General features: G+C 36.0%; 1 protein-coding gene across 1 annotated transcript; it reads right to left on the reverse strand.

Moving 5' to 3' along the window:
• Window positions 1–890: 890 nt before the first annotated feature.
• LOC147672495 (uncharacterized) lies at window positions 891–13517 on the reverse strand. Its single transcript, XM_086947993.1, has 2 exons — window positions 13413–13517; window positions 891–7905 (listed from the first exon to the last, which is right to left on the reverse strand). Exon 2 carries the CDS (start codon window positions 7864–7866, stop codon window positions 1408–1410), a length of 6459 nt encoding a protein of 2152 aa, XP_086804119.1. The 5' UTR covers window positions 7867–7905; window positions 13413–13517; the 3' UTR covers window positions 891–1407.
• Between the last annotated feature and the right edge of the window lie 2065 nt (window positions 13518–15582).

A 15582-nucleotide genomic window follows, 5' to 3' on the forward strand; every position in this document is an offset into this window, starting at 1 on the left:
ATGCTAATTCCTAACTATAACTGGTGTGTAACCTATGGTTTTTTCAGTGAATTTCATAGGTTTTTTTAATGCTAATTCCTAACTTTTTATACAGACTCATACCTATGTGTTTTTTAGTGAATTGCTAAAGTATGTTTTTGTAAAAATGAACACTATAATGTATATTGAGATAATATTTTTAATTTAAAATATTTTTTTTTTATATTTCACTTTGGTGCGCTTTCGGTGCGCGCACCGGTGCGCGTACCGTCAGCGCACTAACAAAAAAAAAGAAAAAAAAAATGAAGGAGGGACTGTGTAATAGATAGTAAGACAGATAAAAAGTGTAAAAGGAAGTAACTGAGAAAAGAAAAATGAATAAGGGAGCAAAAGAAAGAAGAAATAGGAAGAACACTAAAGTAGAGGTTAAGGGAGAATATAAATGGATATTGAAAGTAAAAAGAAGGACAGTTAAGTATGAGAATGACAGGTAGTGACGGAATCAGAGGAAAAGAATAGCAGCGATTGAGGGAAAGTAAATATCAGTGAATATAAGTAAAGAGGGGTGAAAGAGGGTACATATAAGTGAATAAGGGCAACACATGGGGAGTAATAGAGAGAAAGAAGAGAGAGAGTAAAAGAAAGACAAAAGGAAGAACTAACTGAACTACAGTACAATGAGTGTGAAAGAAAAAAAAATGGAGAAAGAGAAAGAGGGTTAGGAAACTAAAGCAGTGGTACTAAGAGAATATAAAAAAGATAAAAAGTGGTGGAAGGAACTGAGGAAATGCAGATAGTTCCTATTAGATTAAGAAGTTGTGAATGAAGTACAGTAAAGAAACAGCAATGAAAAAAGAGTGTAAATTAGTAAAGAGAGGTAAATAAGGGTGAAAAAGAAAATGAGTGCATAACAATGTGAACACAATATAAATTACATAATGCAAACTACACAATAACTTCTACAATATGTTACATTATTTATTTTTGCTGTTCTCAGAATATATTGAATTCCACTTAAATTAGTGAGTTCAAAGTCTTCATCATATAACAGCGGGAAAAAAAAAACACAATCTAAAAGATTGTGTTTAAAAAAACCCATTCAAACATACATCTCATATATGTACACTAATCTTTGATTCACTTACTTTTCCATGAGGCCAAGTAGAAGATAGTGAAGGTCCTTTTGGTAGAAAAAAAGTCTGCTGTTCCTTATGAGTTCCATTTCATCGACTTCCTATGAAAAAAGATCTAAAAACATCATACCATACACAATCCTCACGGCCAATTTGTGTCTGATATATCGGTATTTTTTACTTTGAGATCCACTTAAAGTATCTACATGAGATAAATAATTTCAAATATTAGATTAACTAACTAACTAACTAACTTTTATTAACTATTCCCGTCTTCAAAGGCCAATTCCCTTTACTAAAACTTTGGTTTTAAAAACACTAGATAAGAATTTGTAGAGTCATAAGGCAAACGTTGTTTATAAGTTAAATGAGAATCATTGCAGTAACTCCATCCATTTTCAGATTTTAAGTAGCATGTATAATGTCCTGAGGTGGTCGAAGGTCCATCATGATAAATAATAGCTTCAGTTGTAAAGGTCCTTCCAGAAATTGATAACTGAGAAGCCACAAAATTTTTGATAGAAGTTGTCAATTTAGTTCCATCAGGTCTACATCGTTGGAAAACTAAAATGATATACTGCCCATACCTTTGTATAAATAATGTGGACAGCATTGTACAGTTACATTGGGTACACACCATATTATGATCTGCTGCTTTAACTAGATTTTTAAAAGACACTGATTTACAGTCTGGTAAAGTCAAATATATAAATCTTTCAGTGTCTATTGTAGTAGTACTTGATAAACTACAATTGTGGCAGTCATGCTGCCATTGATAAGAAAGACTGAAAAGATTATCTACATCTACACCTTCATCTTCCAAAACACCAAACATATACATTAAAAATTCCTGACAATCCTGCTGAATGTTCTGTGAAAATTTATCTTGACCAGAACACAAATCTAAAATATTTCGAATTTCTGTTACACTTTCTATTTGTGCTGTAACACTGCTACATTTCTGAAACACAGAATTCAATAAACCACACAATCTTTGATCCCGATTTTCAACAATCTGTTCTTGTAAACTTTTAAGAAAAAAAACAACATTAACCACTACATTAGCATAGCAGTTGACACCAGAACTGTTTTCAAACTGAAATCCAACAACATTTTCTCCACAATTCTTTTTCTTCCTGTTTTCAATTACAGTTTTCTCTACTTTTTGTCTTTTTGCAACTACCTCACTACAATTATCCTCATTTCTTCTTTTTCGGCCTACCACACGTTTTTCAAACAGAGGATATTGAGGCAAATGTGGAGCATACTCTCTTCTTAACCTATTGTATTCTTTAACACAATCTAGATCGGCAGAAATATTTGTCTCATCACATGCAATCAAATACAATCCTGATAAAGTTCTGACTCGAGATAATGCCACATATGCCATACCCTCTTTAAACACAGATCTTCCAATGTTCACCAATGCACTATCTACACTTAAACCTTGAGATTTATGAATTGTCACTGCATACGCCAAACAAACAGGAAACTGTTTTCGGCGAACATATAAGTCTTTTACAAGTAAAAATCTAGCAGAACAACGACTTATTTGTTGTACTTGTTCAATGCCATCAAATTTTATTTTTAAAAATTCAATTCCATCTCTATTTCTGTAATTCACAAAATCAACAACATAACCCATTGCTCCATTTACCAGACCGCTTTCAACATTTAAATTCCTTCTCAAAATGATACGACAATTTAAACACACATTCAGAGTCTTTTCAAAACCAGCTGTTTTTGAAATACTTTTCTCCAATGAATGCAATTTAATTTTCAAATTTTCTGACAAAACAATTGTTGCACCCATATGCTCTATTTTATCTATTGCTTCTAGTTTCACAATCTCTTCATTTTCTAAGTCTAACATTTTTTGGTTGAAGATGGAACATTCTTGCAGAGTTGGCATCAAACATATCCCAGATTTCTTCTCAGTCATTTTTTTAAAAATATTCTCTGGAAGAATGTTTTCATTTGGATACAAATTTGAAATTAATCGACTATGCAAAGCTTTTTTCCCTTTCTCAGTCATTTTTCCAATTCTTACATCTTGTAGAATATTTTTATAATCTTCATCCTTGGCCTGTCGCATATTTTGAAGCAGTTCAGCATATTTAAAATTTAGCCATATATTAACATTTCCAATGCTTCCAAGGGACTTCCTGGTATCTTCATGCGTGAGCATTTTAAACACTGGTTGTCCTTTTACTGGAGTCAACTGCAATAGATCTCCAAAAACAATAATGTGTTTTCCTCCAAATAACACATCATAGTCTGTTTTAAGAATTTCTTGCATTCTCAAATGCACAAAAGCAAGCATTAGATTTGAGACCATGCTTACTTCATCTATGATAAGAAGTTTCATTTTCTTCAAGACTCTTGAAACTTCAGAACACGCATCTCCAGATAGCTTGTTGTAATGCAATTTATTATCATGTTCAACTGGCAGCATCAATAAACGATGTAGAGTAATCCCTTTAATGTTATGTGCTGCCAGACCAGTTGGAGCAGTTACAACACAAGACAGTGGTGAATCAGTCCTTTTCTGCAGATAACTTGCAACGGCTTTAATTAGAAAACTTTTTCCTGTCCCCGCTTCTCCACTTACATACAGTCGGACAGGGTCAAATAATATACATGAGCACTCTTTTTTCTCATGTCTGAATCCATGTTCAATCTGCTCTGTGACTTCATCATATATCTTTTTCTGCTCAATGTTTAGTTGCGTTACCAAATCTTCTAAGTTAACTCCATCCTCTTGAGCTTGTTCCATAGCTCTTTCCACCTCATCCATGGCAGTGGCAGCTTCATTTTGGATAATTGGTCCTCCTAGTGGATCCTGGCTCAATGAAGTAGAACTCTGACTATCTTGAGAACTGTTTCTAGCTATCTCTTCAGCAATTGTGGTTTCTTGCTCCATTTCTTCATTCAACATTTGCAGATAATTTAGAAAAATAGGACATTCTATGGTATCCTTAGTTGCATTAAAAGAGTCTTCATAACAGAGAAAATCTCCAAGTAGTTCCTCTTCTGTACGCCATGGCTTAAAGAGTTGCAAAAGAGCTAAGTAGTAAAATTCTCTTTTGTCTGGAACTTCACAACTCAATTTTCGATGATTAATCAAATGGCCTTTTTTCTGCTTCACTAGACATCCTTCATAGCCAATGAGTGCATATTTTCCATTATTGATATCTTCTGTGATGTTCCTCTTATAACTGTAGTTTTGAAGAACTTCATACAAACATGTGTTCTCAAGGTGAGTACTTCTATTTGGATAGTATGTATCCAACATATTTGTCTTCAAAATATCTGTACTGTTTGGTTCTTTTTCCGCCAAATATTCAATTTCTTGTACAGATTTCAAAACTCGGTTTCGTGTGGCAGCAAGACCAAGACTCACCCAAATGATTGTTCTTGATTTGGCATAGAGACTTGCTGATGATAACCGATCAGAACATTCATATGCTCCAATTTCTCGATGCGACAACATCTTCAGACTGAAACTGTATAATTTCTTGCTTAGACTCTTTTCATGTGAAATGTCCTCCCACATTTCCTTCAGTTCTGTCTTTTCTTTTTTGGTGATGTAAGATGTCACATATCGAGCCACAGCAATAGAGTTGTCAGCAACGAACTGAATATCCATGTTAGCATTCCACATGGACAAAATCACTGGGTTGTAATCGTTGATGTACTTAGATTCTTCATTTCTTTTCAAATTATATGTGTTTTTGGGAGATTTTCTCGTCACAGTATGTCGTAGAGATGACATCAAATTATTTACTCTTCCCTTAGAAATCACTGGTCGAGGAAATGCAAAACGACATTTCGTGTAGTACTTTTCCTTGTTTTTAAATTTTCGACGACAGTACTTTCCACAACGATGAGATTGAAAACGTAAAACTTGTTGCCTTAAATTGTTTTCTTCAGTAGATTTTGGAACAGCACATGTTGAATACTCTTCAATGAAACTCATCACTGTTTCATCTGAATCTGTTCCAAATTTGGGTGCATCTTTAATCCACAACAACATATGTATATGAGGAGCACCTCTCGCTTGATATTCCTTCCTCCAAAAGAAATCCAAAACCTCTCCAAGGGGAGGATTTTTTTTGTTGGTAATAAAAGACATCATAGCTTCAAATCTATGATTAAAATATCTGCAAACATTCACTGGATCTAAAGAACACAGTTCTCCTGGTGTTTTCAATTCTATATTTGGTATGTTTTCATTTGCCTCTCGTAGAAATTGAAGTAAATCGTCCCATGCATACTCAGCACAGCTAAGAGTGAGGAACCATGTAGGAGTTCCTAAGTTTCTTAGCATACATTTCAATTCTCCATGACGACGAAACCAATACTCATTGGTTCCACGTTGACATGCCATGAGATTGATTAGCTGAGATTCCAAAATACTGTCTTGCAGATTAACTTTCTCCATAAAGTCCCTTGCACATACATTTTGCAAATGAGGTCCACTTTTTAATATATGATTAACTGCATAAGAAAGCCCAGACAAATCACTTTCAAACAGTAGATGAAATAAATATGGAATGCATTGACGAAACCTTGGATCTTCTGCATATAATCTTAGAGTCCGGTATTCAGCTGCAGGAATTTGAACTGGTCGATCATCATATCGTCCACCACAACCTGTTGGAAATAATTGTGGAAAACAACGAGCTTCCAAACTTTCTTCCCATACACTAATGGGACTTCCTTTTGCTGCCTTCATTTGAAACAAGTCAATTGCATTTCCCATTACTTCTTTGGAATGCAAAGGATGAACAGTATAATGTTCATATATTTCTTCAGTTCTAGACACATCAACTTTTTCAATTTGACCAACTGAAGAATCACTATCTTCTTCTGTAGCTGTTTCCTCAACTCCAACACTTACATGTTTGTAGTACTCATTGTTTTTAACTAAATACAACGTTGCCTTCTTGACTTTTTTAACATCCACTAAATCTTGCCAAATTTTCTTACTCTTTGTTGGAACCCCATTAACTAGAATAACTAAAGGATCTTCTTCTACTCTTTCTACACCAATTGTATTAATATTTTTCTTTACATCTAGAGGCAAATAAACAACTCTTCCCTTTAATCCTCTCAGTAAATCTGATGGAGGCAATTTCCCTGTCTTAGGCTCCATGCGTACAATAGCCTGAAAAGGATGGACACATTGAATCAAAATAGATTCATAAGTATTTAGATCCATCAATTCAGAAGGAATATCTATCAACTGAAGATTATTATAAACTGCTCTTGCAGGCATTCTATTTTCATTTAATTTTTTCAAACAATAAGTGCAAATACGCTGATCCAAACTCAAATCAAAAGAATTCTCCACCAACAAATAACTTACAAAATCCTCCCATTCACTATTATTTTCCAATTCACTTTTTGCATATAAATCAACTAACCTAGTCTGAATTTTATAATGAGTCCGTCGACAACACACACAAGTTACATTAGGCCTCTCACTTGATTTCACCTTAAACTTGATAATTTCCTCATCAAACTTTTCAATACTTGAAATTTGTCCATTATCTTCTGCATTGCCATCCATTACTATATCTATTTCTACACTGTCCTCTTTGTTCCCAAAATAACAAAACTCAATTTCTTCACAAATAGTCTTCACATCCACTTCAGATCCATGCAAAAGAGCACTATTTAACTGTTTAAGCTTAAGTGCAGGACTTTTTGCATAATACAACTTCCTCACTAATTTCCTTACGTTATTATGATGCACTGCTAACATCCTAAAATGATGAAAAACACTCCGACAAACTTTTCTAGAAAGACATGCTAGTGAATGCCCTTGCAAACCTGTGCTTTCTCTCACTCTGCAAGGATCTAACTCTTGCAGGATCTTCATTTTTTGTTTGAGACTTTTTTTACTATATGTACGTAAGAAATTTCGAAGCAAATCAATTGATTCCTGTCGCACACTACAAATACTACTGCATTTCCATGTGTACACTGGACCCTTAGTACGTCTCCCTAAAACTTCATCAGCTAACACCTCTTCTGCATCTCTAGGTACAAGTTTCTCTTTTTCCATCACACAACTATCTTTCACCTCATAGGCACGACCACTGGTGTCAACCGCATGCACCAAATCATTTTCCTGAAAGTAACTCTCCTCATTAAAAAAAGGCTCAGAACTTGAACTATGCATCCATTCACCAGAAAATACTTCACAAAAATTACTCCGATTAATAATTCTTTTCCATCTACTGTTCGATTTGAAAACATCCATTGCCTTATTAAGTATCCTAATTCTATTGATTATTAAAATAAATAATTTTTTCTTAACTTCAAAAGCCTGATCAACAATCTTTTCTACACTTTTCTTTTTCTTGTAAAAAGCAGCTTTTAGTTTACTTTTCTTTTCATTTTTTAGCAAATTTAAAACTACCCTATTGCGAAACATTCGCCTACGAATGTCCCTAAAAACATTTACCCTTCTATTGCTAACCATTCTCTTCTCTCCTGGTCCAATGGAAACATTTTTTGTGGGCTTCTCTTTCCTTTTTAGATTTGTTGACTTTTTCTGTATATTCACATTAGCAATTTCATTTTTTTTCCTACGACATATGTTACGAAGAAAAGACTTAATTGGCTTACCAGAAGCTTTTCTGGTGTTTTTTGAAGTAGTTGTTGAAGAGGATTCCATAAACTCTGTTGTTGATGTTCTCCTTTTCCGTATGGTATTTTTGATTTTTCTTTGCCTTGAAGGCATTTTTGCTTGCTTTTCAGAAGTTGATTTGAATCTGTTGTTCTGTTAAAAAAACACATGAAAGACCACTATTAGCAAACAACAAAGTAATGTTAAAAAGCAAACAATATAAACAATAAATTGCAACATATTTAAGTTTATACAATAGCAACTCATGGCTTTATTTTTAAAGGCCTTGCGCCACCAGTGCGTCACTTATTACCCATGTTTAAAGTCAAGCATCAGCTGCACATGGCATTCATAAATAAGGGCCAAATGCAAATACCAATCAATTGCACCCAAAAATCGATTTTTCAATAACATGTAAGAAACACTGCGCAAAACCTAAGTACAACCACTCAATATCATCAAACAAAGTCAGGGTCTGATTTATAAAGGCCTTGCGCCACCAGTGCGTCACTTATTACCCATGTTTAAAGTCTTGCATCGGCTGCACATGGCAATCATAAATAAGGGCCAAATACATATACCAATCAATTGCACCCAAAAATCGATTTTTGAATAACATGTAAGAAACACTGTGCAGAACCTATGTACAACCAATCAATATCATCAAACAAAGTCAGGGCCTTATTTATGAAAGCCTTGCGCCACCAGTGTGTCACTTATTACCCATGTTTAAAGTCATGCATCAGTTGCACATGGCAATCATAAATAAGGGCCAAATACATATACCAATCAATTGCACCCCAAAATCGATTTTTCAATAACATGTAAGAAACACTGCGCAAAACCTAAGTACAACCACTCAATATCATCAAACAAAGTCAGGGCCTTATTTATGAAAGCCTTGCGCCACCAGTGCGTCACGTATTACCCATGTTGAAAGTCATGCATCGGCTGCACATGGCAATCATAAATAAGGGCCAAATACATATACCAATCAATTGCACCCAAAAATCGATTTTTGAATAGCATGTAAGAAACACTGCGCAAAACCTAAGTACAACCACTCAATATCATCAAACAAAGTCAGGGCCTTATTTATGAAAGCCTTGCGCCACCAGTGCATCACGTATTACCCATGTTGAAAGTCATGCATCGGCTGCACATGGCAATCATAAATAAGGGCCAAATACATATACCAATCAATTGCACCCAAAAATCAATTTTTGAATAACATGTAAGAAACACTGCGCAGAACCTATGTACAACCAATCAATATCATCAAACAAAGTCAGGGCCTTATTTATGAAAGCCTTGCGCCACCAGTGCGTCACGTATTACCCATGTTTAAAGTCATGCATCGGCTGCACATGGCAATCATAAATAAGGGCCAAATACATATACCAATCAATTGCACCCAAAAATCGATTTTTGAATAGCATGTAAGAAACACTGCGCAAAACCTAAGTACAACCACTCAATATCATCAAACAAAGTCAGGGCCTTATTTATGAAAGCCTTGCGCCACCAGTGCGTCACGTATTACCCATGTTGAAAGTCATGCATCGGCTGCACATGGCAATCATAAATAAGGGCCAAATACATATACCAATCAATTGCACCCAAAAATCAATTTTTGAATAACATGTAAGAAACACTGCGCAGAACCTATGTACAACCAATCAATATCATCAAACAAAGTCAGGGCCTTATTTATGAAAGCCTTGCGCCACCAGTGCGTCACTTATTACCCATGTTTAAAGTCATGCATCAGCTGCACATGGCAATCATAAATAAGGGCCAAATACATATACCAATCAATTGCACCCAAAAATCGATTTTTGAATAACATGTAAGAAACACGGCGCAGAACCTAAGTACAACCAATCAATATCATCAAACAAAGTCAGGGCCTTATTTATGAAAGCCTTGCGCCACCAGTGCGTCACTTATTACCCATGTTTAAAGTCATGCATCAGCTGCACATGGCAATCATAAATAAGTGCCAAATACATATACCAATCAATTGCACCCAAAAATCGATTTTTGAATAACATGTAAGGAACACTGCACAGAACCTAAGTACAACCACTCAATATCATCAAACAAAGTCAGGCCTTATTTATGAAAGCCTTGCGCCACCAGTGCGTCACTTATTACCCATGTTTAAAGTCATGCATCAGTTGCACATGGCAATCATAAATTAGGGCAAAATACATATACTAATCAATTGCACCCAAAAATCAATTTTACAATAACATGTAAGAAACACGGCGCAGAACCTAAGTACAACCAATCAATATCATCAAACAAAGTCAGGGCCTTATTTATGAAAGCCTTGCGCCACCACTGCGTCACGTATTACCCATGTTGAAAGTCATGCATCGGCTGCACATGGCAATCATAAATAAGGGCCAAATACATATACCAATCAATTGCACCCAAAAATCGATTTTTGAATAACATGTAAGGAACACTGCACAGAACCTAAGTACAACCACTCAATATCATCAAACAAAGTCAGGGCCTTATTTATGAAAGCCTTGCGCCACCAGTGCGTCACGTATTACCCATGTTTAAAGTCATGCATCGGCTGCACATGGCAATCATAAATAAGGGCCAAATACATATACCAATCAATTGCACCCAAAAATCGATTTTTGAATAGCATGTAAGAAACACTGCGCAAAACCTAAGTACAACCACTCAATATCATCAAACAAAGTCAGGGCCTTATTTATGAAAGCCTTGCGCCACCAGTGCGTCACGTATTACCCATGTTGAAAGTCATGCATCGGCTGCACATGGCAATCATAAATAAGGGCCAAATACATATACCAATCAATTGCACCCAAAAATCAATTTTTGAATAACATGTAAGAAACACTGCGCAGAACCTATGTACAACCAATCAATATCATCAAACAAAGTCAGGGCCTTATTTATGAAAGCCTTGCGCCACCAGTGCGTCACTTATTACCCATGTTTAAAGTCATGCATCAGCTGCACATGGCAATCATAAATAAGGGCCAAATACATATACCAATCAATTGCACCCAAAAATCGATTTTTGAATAACATGTAAGAAACACTGTGCAGAACCTATGTACAACCAATCAATATCATCAAACAAAGTCAGAGCCTTATTTATGAAAGCCTTGCGCCACCAGTGCGTCACTTATTACCCATGTTTAAAGTCATGCATCAGCTGCACATGGCAATCATAAATAAGTGCCAAATACATATACCAATCAATTGCACCCAAAAATCGATTTTTGAATAACATGTAAGGAACACTGCACAGAACCTAAGTACAACCACTCAATATCATCAAACAAAGTCAGGCCTTATTTATGAAAGCCTTGCGCCACCAGTGCGTCACTTATTACCCATGTTTAAAGTCATGCATCAGTTGCACATGGCAATCATAAATTAGGGCAAAATACATATACTAATCAATTGCACCCAAAAATCAATTTTACAATAACATGTAAGAAACACGGCGCAGAACCTAAGTACAACCAATCAATATCATCAAACAAAGTCAGGGCCTTATTTATGAAAGCCTTGCGCCACCAGTGCGTCACGTATTACCCATGTTGAAAGTCATGCATCGGCTGCACATGGCAATCATAAATAAGGGCCAAATACATATACCAATCAATTGCACCCAAAAATCGATTTTTGAATAACATGTAAGGAACACTGCACAGAACCTAAGTACAACCACTCAATATCATCAAACAAAGTCAGGGCCTTATTTATGAAAGCCTTGCGCCACCAGTGCGTCACTTATTACCCATGTTTAAAGTCATGCATCAGCTGCACATGGCATTCATAAATAAGGGCCAAATACATATACCAATCAATTGCACCCAAAAATCGATTTTTCAATAACATGTAAGAAGCACTGTGCAGAACCTATGTACAACCAATCAATATCATCAAACAAAGTCAGAGCCTTATTTATGAAAGCCTTGCGCCACCAGTGCGTCACTTATTACCCATGTTTAAAGTCATGCATCAGCTGCACATGGCAATCATAAATAAGGGCCAAATACATATACCAATCAATTGCACCCAAAAATCGATTTTTGAATAACATGTAAGGAACACTGCACAGAACCTAAGTACAACCACTCAATATCATCAAACAAAGTCAGGCCTTATTTATGAAAGCCTTGCGCCACCAGTGCGTCACTTATTACCCATGTTTAAAGTCATGCATCAGTTGCACATGGCAATCATAAATTAGGGCAAAATACATATACTAATCAATTGCACCCAAAAATCGATTTTTCAATAACATGTAAGAAACACGGCGCAGAACCTAAGTACAACCAATCAATATCATCAAACAAAGTCAGGGCCTTATTTATGAAAGCCTTGCGCCACCAGTGCGTCACTTATTACCCATGTTTAAAGTCATGCATCAGCTGCACATGGCATTCATAAATAAGGGCCAAATACATATACCAATCAATTGCACCCAAAAATCGATTTTTGTTTAACATGTAAGAAGCACTGTGCAGAACCTATGTACAACCAATCAATATCATCAAACAAAGTCAGAGCCTTATTTATGAAAGCCTTGCACCACCAGTGCGTCACTTATTACCCATGTTTAAAGTCATGCATCAGCTGCACATGGCAATCATAAATAAGGGCCAAATACATATACCAATCAATTGCACCCAAAAATCGATTTTTGAATAACATGTAAGGAACACTGCACAGAACCTAAGTACAACCACTCAATATCATCAAACAAAGTCAGGCCTTATTTATGAAAGCCTTGCGCCACCAGTGCGTCACTTATTACCCATGTTTAAAGTCATGCATCAGTTGCACATGGCAATCATAAATTAGGGCAAAATACATATACTAATCAATTGCACCCAAAAATCGATTTTTCAATAACATGTAAGAAACACGGCGCAGAACCTAAGTACAACCAATCAATATCATCAAACAAAGTCAGGGCCTTATTTATGAAAGCCTTGCGCCACCAGTGCGTCACTTATTACCCATGTTTAAAGTCATGCATCAGCTGCACATGGCATTCATAAATAAGGGCCAAATACATATACCAATCAATTGCACCCAAAAATCGATTTTTGAATAACATGTAAGGAACACTGCACAGAACCTAAGTACAACCACTCAATATCATCAAACAAAGTCAGGGCCTTATTTATGAAAGCCTTGCGCCACCAGTGCGTCACTTATTACCCATGTTTAAAGTCATGCATCAGCTGCACATGGCATTCATAAATAAGGGCCAAATACATATACCAATCAATTGCACCCAAAAATCGATTTTTCAATAACATGTAAGAAACACTGCACAGAACCTAACTACAACCACTCAATATCATCAAACAAAGTCAGGGCCTCATTTATAAAAGCCTGGCGCCACCAGTGCATCACTTATTACCCATGTTTAAAGTCATGCATCAACTGCACATGGCAATCATAAAAAAGGCCAAATAAAAATACCATTCATTTGCACCCAAAATCGATTTTTAAATAACATGTAAAAAACACTGCGCAGGACTTATATACTAACATACAATTTCACTTCTAAAACATAACTATCTGCTTCCAAATATTCTCCATAGAGAAAATAAATCTCTATCTAAATTAAATGAATCATTACTTACCTTTAGAAATGCTTTTGGAGATTGAAAACAGTGTCAGACACACACACCAATTTTTCTTTAGCAGAGGAAAAGGTGTGCTCTCAATACACTGAAACCAAGACTGGCATAGAAAATCTCTATCTTTGTACACATATGCCTTAATTCAACCAATGAAAACTCTTCCCTCACTATTTTCAAACCAACACCCATCCCCCTCTCAAACCTTTCTATCTGTTACCATAGCAACTCCCTCCTAACTGAACTCTAAGGTTCAAAAGTTTATCTTACAATGTTGCAAATTAACTCAGCAAGGATGTTTGACCTGTCAATACAGCAGCCTATACAGGGTATTTTTGCTTTTGGTGACTTTTTTTAAACCATTCAAATTGCTTCTTTCACACAACATAACCATACACCCTAACTTTCAGTTTTCAACTATCTGAATCCACCAATCATTGCTAGTGATTCAAGAGCACAGAAACTCCACAATTATTTTTTTGTGAACTCCTACTGTTCCAACTGCCATTTCATTCCCACACTTCATCTGACTGGACCAGAACCTTCTCACATCATGTACTCTGTTTGGGTTATTGGACATAGCTACATCCACTGGGCTCAAAGGTATGCAGCTAGCAGAAATTTTCATAACCTTGATTTATCAAATGTGGAAATCAAGTGGATTGGCCACAGAGGATTAAAATGTCACCAATTGATACCATTGGTGAAAACCTTTTTGCATCTGCCAGAACCTGACCTTATAATTGTGCACTGTGGTGGAAACGATCTAGGCACATTAACTGGGGTAGGTCTGGAAATGCTATTAAAGGACACCTTTCATCAATTGATGATACTTTTTCCCCACACTGCCTTGGTATATTCCAATATATGCCAAAGACAGAAATGGAACTGGTCCAACCAATTTGGTCCACAATTTGAGAAAGCACGGAAACATGTAAATAAATCTGTTTCTGCTTACATGAGAGACTATGGAATGGGTTCATTATACAATAATAACTTGCGTTACAACATGCAAGACATCTACAGAGGAGATGGAGTGCACTTCTCAGATGAGGGGAATAGAATATTCCTCCTGAATTTAAGAATGTGTATTGGAACCTACTTGTAGGTACCTAAATCAACCACAGAACCCAAAAGCTCTTTTCAGAGCTACCCTAACTCTGATCATTCAAAGCGTTTATTTTTTTCTAACTTTTTTCACTATTTTTCACCAAAGTACGCGTACGAGTACGCTTAAAGGTGCGCGCACCGGGCGCTCCCCCCGTGGAAAATTAAAGAATTTTTTTTTTTTTTTTTACGTTTATGAGCCTCCTAAGCCCCCCTCAGAAAACCTAGAGGGTCAAGAAGTCTCTACAGTTCCCCCTTCTATCCATTCCGAACATTGTTTACCCTCCATCTTGTGTCTCGATTGTTCCGAAACACAAAATGGATGGCTCCCGTTACGCTGCCCGTGCGCGTACTGGAGCGCGCACTAGTAAGCGCAAAATAAAAAAAGGTGGGAAAGTAATTTACGGAAAACCCAATGGAGACACTTTCATCAAATATAGAATACGCCCTACTACATAGCAGTCCCTACCATTTGCCCAAATTTGGTGAAATTCCATTGAGACATTTAGGCTACAGGCCTGTCTAAATATCCTGAGGTAAATTACATGACAAAAACACACTTGTAATGTTAGAATTTACAACCAATTAAAAAGTATCTCTCATTTTCTACGATTTTTTCCTGTCGTTTGATTGGTTAAGTACAACAATATATATAAAAGAAGAGAGGGAAACACAGCCATTTTGACTACTGCTTCCTGAAGTACACTTGAAAACAAATTTCACTGTCAACTTCAACTAATTTCTCTAAGGTAACTTCTAATTATGGAAGTATATTGTACACGTTAAGTTTATTTCTTAAAAAATATTCTGTTAGTGATATGCTATCCCTCTTTAATAGTTAGAGATAGACATAGACTTCTCTGTAATAGTTATGGATTGAGTTAGGCTTCTCTGGTATACTAGCTCTACTAATATAGTTAATTTATATGCAATTTTCAGAAAGAAAATGGAAGGAGAAAATAAGGCAAATGATACTTCTATCAAAGTAAAGGTGGAAAAACCAGAAGATGAAAAAAAAGAAGTTGATTTCATGGATGACTCTTTGGATGAACAGTTTATAGAATGT

Source organism: Lissotriton vulgaris, unplaced genomic scaffold (genome assembly GCF_964263255.1).
Source record: "Lissotriton vulgaris unplaced genomic scaffold, aLisVul1.2 SCAFFOLD_4611, whole genome shotgun sequence".
NCBI classification, from domain to species: domain Eukaryota; kingdom Metazoa; phylum Chordata; class Amphibia; order Caudata; family Salamandridae; genus Lissotriton; species Lissotriton vulgaris.